This window comes from Myxocyprinus asiaticus, chromosome 29 (genome assembly GCF_019703515.2).
Source record: "Myxocyprinus asiaticus isolate MX2 ecotype Aquarium Trade chromosome 29, UBuf_Myxa_2, whole genome shotgun sequence".
Lineage (NCBI taxonomy): Eukaryota > Metazoa > Chordata > Actinopteri > Cypriniformes > Catostomidae > Myxocyprinus > Myxocyprinus asiaticus.
In genome coordinates this window covers 14340492-14355036 of record NC_059372.1, presented here as the reverse complement: position 1 = coordinate 14355036, position 14545 = coordinate 14340492, and the positions used below count along the sequence as shown (strand labels likewise).

The following is a 14545-nucleotide window of genomic DNA, read 5'->3' as shown; positions in this document are numbered from 1 at the left end:
GCAACAAATGGGGGCTGAGTTATCTAAACTCTGCCTGCTGTGGTATTAGATATGTGTGGGCTTATAGACTTCACTATGTTAATCATTGCAGACCTACCTGCATAATATGTTAAACACCACAGACTTATTAAAAACTTAGGAGTTTTTACTGTGCATATATCCTCTTGTTTTTATATTCTAGTCTTTACACATTCCTACAAGACCAAAAGAAAAGTAGCAAAAGTGTCTCTACAGCTATGTTTTTAATGAGGCCTAGAAAAACACGAAGGAGGGCTGGCTGACATCATGAGCCATTGACGGCCTCTGGGGTCAGACGGAGGATCCTCTAGGGCCCTTAATGCGGCCAGAGTGGAGTCTGCTACTATGAGGACCACCCTGCTCAGACACTCAATAATGTTTTTCTCAGAGTGACAATCACTTCTGACATGGTGCTAATGGTGAATTTACTGAAGCTAATAAAGGATACCCTGGAGAGAACCACGTACCAGTGTTTTTTTCATTAATGCTTACTTGTATGTTTAATGCACACAGATGCAAAAACGAAGCACTAACAGGCATACAAACACACACACATTCATATCAATGTTTCAAGGTAGTGCTAGTCAGTGAATAGCATGCAAATAAACCTGTAGTAAAGACACTTCCGTTTTAATATCCGCGCTCTTAAAGGCACCTCAGCCCTCTTAAAGGCACCGCTTAAAAGGGCACCTTTACATTTGTGAAGGGCACCTTTTGAGTTGTGAACGAAAGGGGCAGGGGCTTGCGCCCCTATAGCCCCCGTTATGTGCACATCATTGGTAGGCTTGTTTGAATAGTATCCTGTTACGCTCTGAACAGTGAAATATTGAGACATTAGAACAACAACCAGCTACATAAACATTACGATGCTGATCCTATCTTTATGTCCAGGGAAAAATTAGTAACTTTACCCATTTGACTGCTTTGATTGGTTGAGGGTTCCTGGGAATGGGCAGTTTCTTAGATTGCAAGAAATGTATGTTGCACAAAGCAAACAGCATTCAAAGACAGATATCTTGCAATAAAGATTTAAAATAATCCAAGTGCAATTCAAGTAGTACAATTTAAAAATAGACTCTATGATCAGGGTTTAAGATTCTACTTCAAGCATTGAATGAAAGGGACAAAAAAGTAAAAACAAAAAGATTGCTCACCGCTTTGGTACAAGGTACATCCTTTCCCAACAGCCAGTTGAGCTCCAGGTTTCCCTCTCCTTGATAGCAGGACTGCATGCGCTCTTTGATACGAGCATTGATGTCCCGGATGGAAAAGACGCAGAGGGCAGAATCATCCGGTGGGTGGTGGTACTGTTTCTGACCTTTGGAAAAGATGGCAAAGAGCACATCATCCTGAGCGCTAATGTTAAGGGATGCCGCAAGCACTCGCCCAGGCTTGCCCAGGTAGGCCGCCTGCAAAAGACGGTACTCTACCCTATTTCGGACACAGCCTATTGGTAATGACACATAAGAGTGGAATTTGTGGTCATCTTTACAGAGCCGGACAATGCGGGAGGTGTAAAACAGGTCATTTGAGGGTCCACTGGAAGACATGCTATTCTCTGGTGTCTCAGGTTGCACAGTCAGAAAGTAGACAAAATTGCCACTGGCAAAGCCATAGATGTAGTAGATATCGAAATGAGAGACCAATGCCAGTGTGTCGGAGGGGATCTTGATGAGTGATGAGACAAAGTCAGTGTGGAGCTCGAAGTCCAGCATTGCAGAAGACTCCGGGTCATGCGGAAGTTTACGGCTGGAGATAGTCGGAAAGTAGTCTTGCTTTCCGTCCACAGCTGTACCAATGAAGAGTGTCCCATCCTTGCCCTGAGATGGTACAATGACTCCATACATGGTGCCTGTCTGGTTCACACTAGAGAGGTAGTGCTCCTTTTTGTGAGAGGGCTCTACTAGGATGAAGAGGTCGTCCAACCGTAACAGTTTGCACACACCTTGGTACAGGCTTCCGCAAGCCAGCAGTCGGTTCTGGGAGTAGTCAATAAGCAAGAGTTTGTTGATGTTGTTGGTAGAAACCAGTGGTTCAGTGCATGGCTGAACAATCAGTGGTGGGTAGCAGGCCTTGTTGTCATCTTCTGGACCAGTATCATGGGATACTAGGAGCGTTAGGTTGCCTGATAACTTGTAGGCGCGATTGACAGCGCCAATATAGAGTGCCCCTGTCGTCTTGTGAACTGTCAGGTGGTTGAAGGCCCATTCTCGTCGCTCAGGGTGAAATGTTGTAAAGGACTGTTCACTGCACACTATGGGCAAGGTTAAGACTAACAAAAAGCCAGCCAAGGGTAATGTGGAACCCTGTGCAGAGTTTTGTTTCAAAGTTCTCCGTGTAGCCTGCTGTCCCCCCATGATCTCCGCAAAGTGGAAGTGGAGAAAAGGAAGAGCGTAAAGGAATATACGAAGGCAGAATCTTCCTCCTCGTAGTGTGAAGGTTAATTTTGTGGTCTAGTACCTCACCAGGGTTTTCACATGTTTCTGAAAGAGAGAAAGAGAGGAAATAAATCAGTGTCAAAGCATCCACACTCAGATATAAGCCAAAAGGAAACAGACAATGGAAATTGCAGTTCATTCACCAAACTGAGTCCCTCGCTAAAGTGTTAAAAGGGGAGGGGCGGCTGCTCTTTGAGATGATGGCAGGAAAGTTTTATCTTCACATTCCAAAGGAGTTGTCGGGTTGGATAACACTATGCAGGAAGGTGAAGCGCACTGTAGAGATGGAATTAGCCTTACCTGAGTCACACTGTTTGTTTGTACTCTGAGACAGTAGTTCCTAAGAACAGCATTAAGTCAAAGATCTCTGGAGGAGTGTCTGTTATGTCAAGACCAGTGTAAAGATAAAAAAAGAAACCTATGATAGCAAGAGCATTTGTGAATAGGTGACTTATCGTTCTAAAATGTTAAAATTTTAGCCGCCTGGCTGTTTCATTTTCTTCAAAAATCCTAAGAATATTTTTGGAATAATGCATTTATGTCAGGAATAGTAGCTTAAGCGCATTTATGATAAATGTTAACAGTGCCCTCTCATTTTTCTGCATATGTTTTTTTCTCTACCCTTCCCAGTCTATTTGTCAGATGATCACTGTGAGAAGAGAACATCAAGGAAAAAATGCTATTTATGTAATAGCGGGTTGCAGTGGGTGGTAGAGATCTGTCTCCCCCTCACAATAAATTAAAAAGGGGGGCCCCATTTCTTCTGAATTTATCCCAGGGTGTTAATTATCCAATCCACTGCACGATGGAGGCCTGGATCTTATTACTACAACAAAGTGTGAACAAATTGGGTGCAAGTTCCATGCACCCTGTTTTTACTATCTGTTCTGTGAGGGGGCTGTTTAACAGGATCTGAATCCATTAATTATGCCTTCCAATTCTGTTCGTCTGTTTTACTCTCTTCCCTTTTTTGTATCCCTTTGACACCATTAAGTCCTGGAGGGATTAATCATTGCCACTAGAGCAATCATCCCTAAATGAATAAGGCAGCCATTAAAGATATACAATCTCCGCTGTCCAACTGTGTTCACCATATTTCCGTTCCTATTTTTTTTTCTGTTTGATTTGCATGCTTTATCAGTGCAAGGTGGCACAAGGGGCTAACAAGTGCAGACAATGCCTATGCATCAGAGAATCACATATGATTAAGCAAAGCAGTCCAACAATAGTAATTAGGTCCAACATGGTTGTGGGTTTGAAGTGAGCTGGGCTTTGCCAGTGTGCCGGAACATGTCAGGATATGGAAGCTATTGTTCGTTGCTTCGTGATTTGCATTCAGAGGCTGAAGGGACAAAGTTATCAAAGGTAAAAGATGTGAGTGAATTAAAAACAGCCTTGTGTTTCAAGTACATTTACATCAGAATTCTGATATCCTGTTGAAACGTCAATTAAAATGTTCAACAAAAATCAGTTTTTGTTGTCCACCCTACCATACATATGTTTCTCTGCTGAAAAGACCAGCTTAGACCAGCATGAATTTCCAGTTCACCACCAAAAATGCTCATTGACAAGCTTGGTCTGGTTACGGTAGTTAGAAAGCCTGGTAGGGAGACAATCATACCAGTATGTGCTGGTGACCACCAATGCTGGTCTTTTCTCCAAGATTACTAGCAGAGGTGCGGTAAGTTCGGAGGTATATTAGGCAGTACATTAGCACGGCAGTAAAGAAAGTTGTAAAACCCAGGCCCAGGCTTGGTTTTAACCTTCACACTGTTCTTTTGTGTGAGTTCGCAATTGCTGGAGGTGCAAAGCACATTCATCAGGCGTTTGCTGAGCAAGCTACTTCCTGCAGACTTATGGCCTGTAGGCATCACATTCAAGAGCTCGCCCACCCCTTTCTCTGTCTACAAACATCACTGGCCTCACCCTATATGGTTTTATACATGTAAACACCAAACTAGGTGTGATAAGGAGGAGGGCAGGGCCAGGCCATGACTATGCATGGCCGGCCCCCAGTTGGGCTAATCAGCCGAGGAGAGGGATAAGTGCAACAAGATGTGGCAGTTCGGGAGCTACAGGCAGCTGCCCTGTATGTGTTTATGTTTGTGTGTCTTTGTGTTAAAGTTTATTAAAAACATTACTTTGATGCTTCATCTGGTTCCCGCCTCCTCCTTTCCATTGAACCCTGTTACATTGGTGCCGAAACCCAGGAAGGAGGAGGGATGTGCCGTCGTAGAGTCCTCGCCACTCCCATCCACCCCAATGGAGCAGCCGCAGCCATCCGCCGGGGAACGGAGGAGTTGCTACAGGCCGCCTGGACGCAGAGGAACAGCCGCCATCTGCGAGGGGAGGAGGGGCTCACTGCTGGCTGCCTGGAGCGGTGGGGCCGCTGCCAGGGGTGGAGGAGTTCCCTACCGGCTGCCAAAATGCGGCGGGGGGGGGGGGAGAACTGCCGCCGTCCACGAGGGGAGGAGGGGCTCGCTGCCGACCGCTTGGAGCGGTAGAGCTGCTGCCAGGGGTGGTGGAGTTCCCTACTGGCCGCCCAAATGTGGAGGGGCGTTCTGTCCACCAGGGGTCGGAGGACTAGCTCCGGTCCGCACGGGGAGGAGTGGCTGTTGTCTGCCAGAGGGTGGAGGAGTGATCGAGGACCAGGCGACGGTGTGTCTGGAAATCGGCGAGTACGTTTTTCCTCTCTCTCCTCTCTCTCTCACTGTCGCTCTGCGTTGGCCTTTTTTTGTTTTGTTTTTCCCTTCCCTTGTCTCCCTCCCAGGTCGCGGAAGGCGGGGAAGGCCTGCCGGCAGGTCTTTTCATTCTTTATCATTAACAATTTTCAATCAAGGATGTTTCTGAAAATTTGCAACCCTACATCCTTTTTTCCACCTGCTTTTTCTCTACCCCTCTCCTCTGCTGGCTCAGAGCACCCTTTTAATGTCACAGCGACAGCTGCACTGAAGAGGGGACCGAATGCTGTAAATTATGACTGTTCAAAGTTTAGCAGTGGTGCTGTCAGGAACAGAAGCAATAGGCTCTTTGTTTATTATGCTTTGTCTGTTTTCCCCCTTTTTTCTGCGACGCTTGACAGGACTTTCCTTATTATGCAGACCGGTCATAGAATGTAATAGATGAGACTGATTCGCCACTTAGTTTCCTTTTATTGTTTGAAGTCAGTCTTTTACATTGGGCTCTCGGAAGAGATTACCATGTCAATGTGTGCACCTGTGAATCATGGGTTAGTCACACCAACGCCTATACCGATAATGGCGCGCTTAAGGCAGGTTTGTCAGAATAGGCTTCTGTATTGTAGAGGCTGCAGCACAGGCATTTTGGCAGGAGCTGTAATTCACCATGGCAGTGATTTACATCCATACAGTGCACCAGTGGAAAGGTAACAGTTGCCTCATTAGCATAACCATTATTATTCAAAACCACAAGCAACTGGGCATTTGAGCCCAATGTTCTGCCCCAAACGTGGGTCTGGTTTGATTTGTGGTGGAGTTGCATCTGCGTTAGTGCAAAATGTAACGTACATGTAAAAAGACACAGTTTTTGCACACTGAGGATTACGTCAAATAAAAATACTGCCCAAAACACAACCTGAAAGTGACTCTTTGGCATTATTCTTTGTCTCACAAGCCTACCCTTAACAGTAAGAGGTGGTTACCTTATTGCCAAGGCCATGTCCACACTAAAACGTTTTCCATTTTCTAACAATATTGTTTTACAAAGTATGCTGTACTAGAGTCCTTTTTTAAAGTCTCTATTTTTAATGGAGGAAAACACCATTCTAGTGTGAATGAGAGGCAAATACGCATTAGTGTGGATGTGGAATTAAACAATGGGCTGCTATTAACACACTATTAACACAAAGTTCCAAAACCAAGGAAAATAATTTGTTTAAATTGAACAATATACTTCCATAATGTGATGTATTTCTGAGTGAAAAGGTCTATTCAAAAAAAGGAAAAATTTACTGTAGTGTGTGACTTGATTTTATCCATTGAGAACTGTTTGTGAAAAGTGGTCTCTATATCTTGTTGGTGAGGAGGGGTTAAAAAATAAGAGGGCTTGGTGATGTCAGTCAATCAATCAATCAGTCAATCAAAATGTATTTATAGAGCACTTTAAAAAAACACGAAGTGTACCAAAGTGCTGTACAATTACAATAAAACAATACAATGATATAAAAAGACTTATAAAAATTTAACTGAATTAACTTAAAATAAAGAAAAATAACAAGAAACGTTATAATGTTCCAAATGCTTCACTAAACAAATACATCTTGAGATGGGTTTTAAACATATTGACAGATGTTGAGGCTCTGACAAACAAAGGTAAACCATTCCACAACTTTGGTGCGGCAACAGAGAATGCATGATCTCCTTTACCCTTGAACCGTGATCAAGGAACATCAAGAAGCAGCTGGTTATTCGATCTAAGAAATATATGGGAGTTACGAATGGCAATAAGTTGAGAGATATAATCAGGAGTCAGATTGTGTAAGGCTTTAAAAACATACAACAATACCTTATATTGCACTCTAAATTGGACAGGTAGCCAGTGCAGCGATGCCAGAATAGGGGATATATGATCCCTCTTTCTTGTGTTCGTCAGCAGTCTTGCTGCAGCGTTCTGTACCATTTGAAGTCTTGATAATGATTGTTGATTAATACCCATATATAGTGCCTTACAATAATCGAGACATGATGAAATAAAAGCATGAACCACTTTCTCCAAATCATTAAATGATAAGACAGATTTAAGTTTGGCAATATTTCTCAATTGAAAAAAGCTGTTCTTTACCACAGAATTTATCTGCTTACCAAATTTTAACTCCGAGTCAAAATTAAAACTCAGATTTTTGACATAGGCACACAGATTAGATGACAATGGGCCTAGACATTCTGTATAATTGTTTATACAGCTACTAGGGCCAAAAATGATAACCTCTGTCATATTATCATTTAATTGGAGGAAGTTGTTATCCATCCAGCTTTTTACATCTTTCATACATTCACAGAGAGTTTTAACAGATACATCATCACCTGGCTTCAAAGGGAGGTACATTTGTGTGTCGTCCGCATAAAAATTAAACAAAATACCATATTTCTTAAAAATAGCACCAAGAGGAAGCATATATAATGAGAATAAAACTGGTCCTAAAATAGATCCTTGTGGAACCCCACAGGTTATCGGAGCTGATGATGACATGAAATTGCCAGTCAAAAAGGAAAGTAATTTCTTTGGCAGAGTACTGTAATTATTAAATTGTAATGGAAGAATACGAAGACAAACAGTTTTACTCTTTGGAATACCGTGCACAAATGAATCCTTCGCAATAAGACCAGGAATGTGTATTAGGAAAGTAAAAAGTATATTTTGATTTAATGTTGATTTTAATCCCAGGTTGCATCAGGGTCACTATCCCTGCAATTAATGCACTGAACAGAAGGTAAAGAAGTGACTGCTTTCTAACTAAAGAAACTATCACTAATATTCCATTAGACCACTAAGTGGTATTTTATTTCCATCTGACTGAGCATCAGCACATAGTTCCAGGGAGTGTTATTTTATCATGTGAAAATCCATCCCTGGGTTATAATCCGCTCATCACATTTACATTAAACTGACCTCCGGGATACAATGCTGTTCAGATGGGATCCAAATTTAGCACCATAATCTCTTGCAAACCATGGCAAATTCAAGGCTATGCCTCTAAAAGATTCCTCGGATGAAATGTGCACAGGAACAGAGCTGATTTTTCAGGGAGCAGTGGTATCTTTTACTCTGCGCTATCCAACTGGATAAAACTCCAAAAAGGGGGGTCACAGAATTTGCTAGTGTGTTATATCTGAATACATGGCTTTGGATATCAATGCAGGGCTAAATGTGAGTTTGCAGATTGAAAGAACAGGAAAACCACTGTATTCCAGTGAGTGCTGAGACTGTGATTGCAGTACAGGAAAAACGGTTGTTTTCCTTAATGAATAGGGAGGCTAAACAAACCACAAGTTCTCATCAGTGGCTCTTGCTGCATAAACACACAGTGGTCTTGTGACAAACTCTGTGTGGTTTGCTCAACTATACATGCTAGCATGTCGCTATTAGGATGTGCTGGCCTGGCAATGCTGGTCTCAATGATTGGTTTGCCAATACAGAGCCCTGCCAGCGACACTGAGTTAGCTAGATCATCTCTGGACCTACAGTCTGAGTCAAGCTATATATTAGGTTTAGAATGCACACGTTATAATTGGGTTGGTGGGGATGAAAGAGTAATGCTATATTGTGATTTAAAAGACTCTCTACAATTGCTAGCAAAGATGAACTATTTCAAATGGACAGAAGGGTAATTTTGAGCTCCGAGGGCTGATCTCTATAAAGAGAAAGCCCAGCTCAGGGGCTCAGGCTATGGATACCAAAGCACTGCAAGCCCCCGCCCCCCTCGCTGTGTGCCTTGACATATTTTCCCTCCTTCTATAAGCTACTTTACAATAGAGCCAAAGTTGTTTGATCTTTTAAATTCATATTTACAGCTATTGTACTGCCACAGATAAAGAACCCTAACCACAATCCCGTTATGGCGTAAAATCCTATTAATTGTTGTGGAATGAAAAAAAGGCACTTTGGAATTTCATGCCCAGGACTAATCCACCATTCCCAATAATAACTAATCTTTGAGCATGTAATCTAAATGGTTAAATTATACTAATAGTCATACCGACGAGGAGGAAAGTTAATTAAGCATACTAAAATCAAGCAGTTGGAAAAGAAACCAAGGTTTGAAAAGTTGATAAATTTGAAAGGAGTGTTCACTTGGCAGCGCAGAGCCTTATCTGTGATGCCATTTTTTGCAAGTTAAAAATAGAAAGTTTAATTTTCCTTGAGGGATACAGCACTTTGTGGGAGTGTGTCTAAAAAACTATTAGTAGGAGAGGTTAGTCCATTAGTCTTTATTTCTTCCCTGACATTCTCTGGTGGTGATAATGAGCGGCTTTGTGAAAGCAGGGTGTCGTGGCAGTGTAGCGATATTTATAATTTCTTTTATCTCTGCGGGAGCTCTGACTGCGCCAGTATTGGCTGCCTTTCTCTGTGCCAGAACCCAGTGTTGAGCACATCCATTCCCCCATGGGGAAATGACACAGTGCAAAGCAGGGACAGATTACTCTCTCACTGACCACATAGCTTCATGTTGGTCTTCTCTGTCTTACTCTGGGACATTTCTGCATAGTACTCTTCTTTCAGGGAAAACAAGCGCTTGAGTGTTAGCTAGACTTATCTCGGGCTGCTGATTCTTCGATTGGGCAAAATGACTAGTGGGTAAGTAGGGTTAGTTCACCCAAAAATGAAAGTTTAGTCATCATGTTCTAACTCTCGTTTTGTTCCAAACCAGTATGACTTTCTTTGATCAGTGGAACACATAGGGAGATATTAGGAATAATTTAGTCTCAGTCACTATTCACTTTGTAATCTTTTTTTTTTTTTTTTTTTATACAATGCAAGTGAACAGTAACTGAGGCTGTCATTCAGCCTAACATCTTCTAAATATCTCCTAATTGACCTAAAATCTCAGTAAACGATGACAGAATTTGCATTTTTGGTTGAACTATAACTTTAAAGAAATGTTCCCGGTTTAAAACAATTTAAAGGAATATTCCAGTATCAGTACATGTTAAGCTCAATCTACAGCATTTGTGGCAACATCGAATATCTAGTTTTATTTGGAAATACATCACATTACAGAAGTAAAATGGGTTGTGAATGCTGATTCATGTTGATCCTAACAGCTTTTAACGTTACAGTCTTAAACTGATTATGTAACATGTTTACCAGGCCAATCAGACAGAATATCATCACCGTGTCAGTTCAAAATCCAAAAATTGGAAGGATACGATGTCTCATTCTATCTAGCCAGTATTTCTTTACAAAATGCTTATGTGAACTGCCACAGGCCATTGTAACATGATTAAAAAAAAACACCAGACCCATATTTAAGCGATTGTTTGCATCGGAATCTCCACTGGTGTGCTGTGTATTCATTAAGCAAATGCCAAATCACTAAAAGGCACAGTCCTAATTAGTACGGCTCAAGAGATGAACTTTTGTACTTTGCGGTCAACTATACAATGTGCATGTTCAATCCTCAGGCAACTTCTTAAAGAACAGTTTCCCATTATTACCTCAGTCTGTCTCTCAATGGTACATTGAATGATACAGTCTGACTGAAGCATATCAAAGTCTATTAAATCCCTCACACAGTGTGATTTCCCACAGAAAAAGTCATGTCAACATGACATCAGAATTAGCAGCCGTCTGCAGATGCTCTTATCTGTGAATACAAACAAGGTGTGGATCTAATCTATGCCTTTCACCCACAACCCTGCTGCGACGTCCTAGCATCCTTCACAATTGAATTCAGAGAAAATAAACTCCCTCTTTCGCTCCCGAAACAGTCCCGCAACTCCGCTCAGGGGAGATTATAATATTACTGTTATTCTAATGCATTTTGTACTCCCTCCCACATTTGCCACCTCCTTGGCTAACAAACATGCAAAGACGTACAGTAACAGGAGCTTGATCGAAATCACAGTGTCTTGGCCCCACACCTATTACGACAACTGACAATCAGCTTAAGTATTTTCACACACACACACACACACACGCACGCACACACACACGCACGCACGCACGCACGCACGCACGCACGCACACACACACACAGAGGAAGTAGTTCTCATCAGAACTGTCAGTCAAGCTTGGCACAGGTTTATATTAAGGCTTATTTCCATAAATCTAAATTTTAAAGGGCGGTGACAGGAGACAGGGAGCTCTCGGAAAGACACGAGACTCAAACGGAAAATGTCACCAGAGGCCACAGGATTCAGATCTACCTCCCTCAGATATGCTGCTATGAATTTAATTAAGCTTTGATTGATGCAACGCACATTTATCACTCAGGAAGCACAGTGTATGCTTTTTGCTGTGCAAATAATCCAGGAGTTTTGAAAGTCAATATTATGGCGAGAGTTGCACATGAAAGAGGAAATTGTTAGCGGGTAAAATCTGTCGCTGACAGTTTGGCATTTTCTCCTTTTCAGCTCCACCTTTTACAGTCAGTAGTTGTTTATTCACACAATTTTGCAGGAGGTGTGATGGGAGTTTTTGATAATTGTGGTTAAACATTCATTCCAGAGTTATTGTCCAAAACATTTGCAAAAATGGACAATTGTTTATGATGAACGTTTGGCTTTTATTTAAATCGTGTCATGCTAGGTTGGCCGCCCACATTGAAATCTCATTTGTCCAAAATACCAAATATGTTTTGATTGACTGTGATTTCATGGTGTTGCGCAGAATTGTAACTTTCAGTGTTTACAAAAAAATTACTTGTCACTGGAAAATTGTTGAGCTGCACCTTGTTAGGACACATTAACTGTCTACGAAACTACAAAAGCCTTGTTTAACCCCACATGATGTTATTAAGGGCATTTAATGATTAATACGAAAAATACAACTTTAAATTTACACTTTAACTTTTATTTCATATGTATGTTCAAACTGTAGTGACTAATACCCCCACAGTGTGAGTTATTTAAAGTGCGCTGTAATAAATAAATGTCAGATTACACTTCGCAGCAGATGCACTAGAGGATAAATTGTACATTAATAAACATATAACGTTATTTTAATACTTTTATAATGATTCATAAGTTGTGATTGCAATTGCGATTACCAGTATGTGCATAGCCATGTTGTTTACATTGCAAAGCTGCATGAGATTCTGAGTTCATCATAGCAAAGATGGTTATAACAAACCAAGCCTTCCACTTGTTGCCCCGGAAGTGGTAAAAATGAGTGAAGGACAAACTGGGAGAAGGCTCAAGCAGATTAACTAGTAACCAAATACATTAATTGTTTGACGTCAAAAACCACTGCCACATCAAAACAGCTAGTTCAACCAAACTATAAACTTTTATCCCAATACTTCTGTGATTATTTGAATGTTGGTAACATAAAAAATAAAGATACTGTGTGGTTGAAAAGATCGGTTGATTAGATGTTTCATTATGACAACAGCTTCAGTCTCTCTCTCCGGGTCAACGGTAAATAACAGCGTGAATGCAGATCACACTGGTTTGGTCATGGGCCTCAGTAACCCCAGAGTGATAACACTTGTTTGATCATGCATGTAAAGTAGTAAATATACACTCACTGAGCAATTTATTAGGAACACTCTGGTCCTAATAAAGTGCCCGGTGAGGTCTTCTGCAGTTGTAGACCATCCGCCTCAAGGTTCGACATGTTGTCCATTCTGAGATGCTATTCTGCTCACTACAATAGTACAGAGTGGTTATCTGAGTAACCGTAGCCTTCCTGACAGCTCGAACCAGTCTGGCCATTCCCAGTTGGCCTCTCTCATCAACAAGGTGTTTCCGTCCGCAGAACTGCCGCTCACTGGAGGTTTTTTGTTTTTGAAACCATTCTGAGTAAACTCTAGATTTGTGCGTGAAAAATCCCAGGAGATCAGCAGTTACATAAATACTCAAACCAGCCCATCTGGCACCAACAATCATGCCACGGTCGAAATCACTGAGATCAAATTCTTTCCCCATTCTGATGGTTGATGTAAGCATTAACTGAAGCTCATGACTCGTATCTGCAATGATTTTATGCATTGCACTGCTGCCACACGATTGGCCGCTTAGATAATCACATCATAAAATGTGTATATGTGTTCCTAATAAAGTGTTCAGTGAGTGTAAATTGGTTATCCAACATTACATTGCAATAATATTGAACAGAGCAAGATTGTTATTTAGCATAAACTACTGTGAAAAAAATACTGATCTCTAAAAGCATTCCTTCAACAGATCACTTCAGTGAAATTCTCTCTTCCTCTATTCATCTCTTTCATGCCCTTTCTTATCTAGCACCCATATTTTAGGGTCAAGTCTTTAGGGTGTTAGTGCACAGAGTATTAAGCTTGAGTAGGCGCAGTATTAAGTGTCCTCCAGAAGAAAGGAGGACGGGAGAGATTTGCCGGGTGCAGGATTACATAAACAGCAGTGCTCCCAGCTGTGAGAAGTGTGTTAAGCTCTTTCAGGCCCACATCCTAAAACCCCAGACTGGGGTCAGTTTTAAACCGAAGCTTTCCACTGGACTCAAACTGGCAAAAGTAAGCAACTGATTTTGCCAATGAACTAAATCACTGCACTGCCCGCAGCCAATCAGATCGCTGCGAACTAAAACAGACACTCTATCTAATAATCAGCCCAAATCATCCTCAAATGTCAATAAAGCTGGCTGCCTTACAAAAATACACCCTACTTATCTCTTATTTAGAAAACACAATGAAGCCTGATAAAACTTTAGAACAAAAAATCAAAGCACACTTTTAAACTTCATGTGGATTATCAGGACTGTGGATTCCTCCCAAAAGAGTTCTTCTGCTTTGCATCAGTGTATCTGTGTGTGTGTGTATGTGTGTGTGGGGGTGTCCGGGCTTGGCTGGCAGGGAATGCGGCTGTGCAAGGCTCTGGCACCCAAGAGAGAGGGAGAGGCAGTAGAGCCCCAGCCATTCATTACTCCAGCTGGGCAACAACCCGTTACAACAGCAGTCACAACTCCAAAAACTGGCACCCACACATAGACTATTATCTGGGGCAGATTTACACAGCCTGGCACAGAGAAAGAGAAAACGAGAGTGAGAGTGAGAGAGCGAGGGAGATTTACAATGTTTGTGAGGAAAATAAACTAGAGAGACAAAAGATGAGATAAATGGATGAACAGTAAGAGGAATGTGTGAGTATTTTATTTCTTACTGTCTATTGGACCTCACTGTACTCCCTCACATAACAAAGATCATACACATATCTACAAATTTCAGTGTCATGAATTAACTTTTTTATTAAAAGGATAACCCAAAAAAGAAAATTCTGTCATCATTTCCTCAACCTCATGTTATTCTAAATCTTTATGACTTTCTTTCCTCCGTGGAACATAAAAGGATGTCAAGCAGAATGTTAGTCTCAGTCACCATTCACTTTTATTGTATGTAAAAAGAGAGCAGTGTCAACATTCTTCAAATGTCTCCA

General features: G+C 41.5%; 1 protein-coding gene across 1 annotated transcript in view; it reads right to left on the bottom strand.

The window, feature by feature from the left end:
- The window catches only part of LOC127419895 (plexin-A2-like), a 318335-nt gene that overhangs the window by 262928 nt on the left and 40862 nt on the right, over window positions 1-14545 (bottom strand). The window contains exon 2 of the mRNA XM_051661704.1: window positions 1173-2501. Within this exon, the coding sequence (XP_051517664.1) occupies window positions 1173-2375 (1203 nt within the window). The 5' untranslated portion in view covers window positions 2376-2501. The remainder of the gene's footprint in view (window positions 1-1172; window positions 2502-14545) is intronic.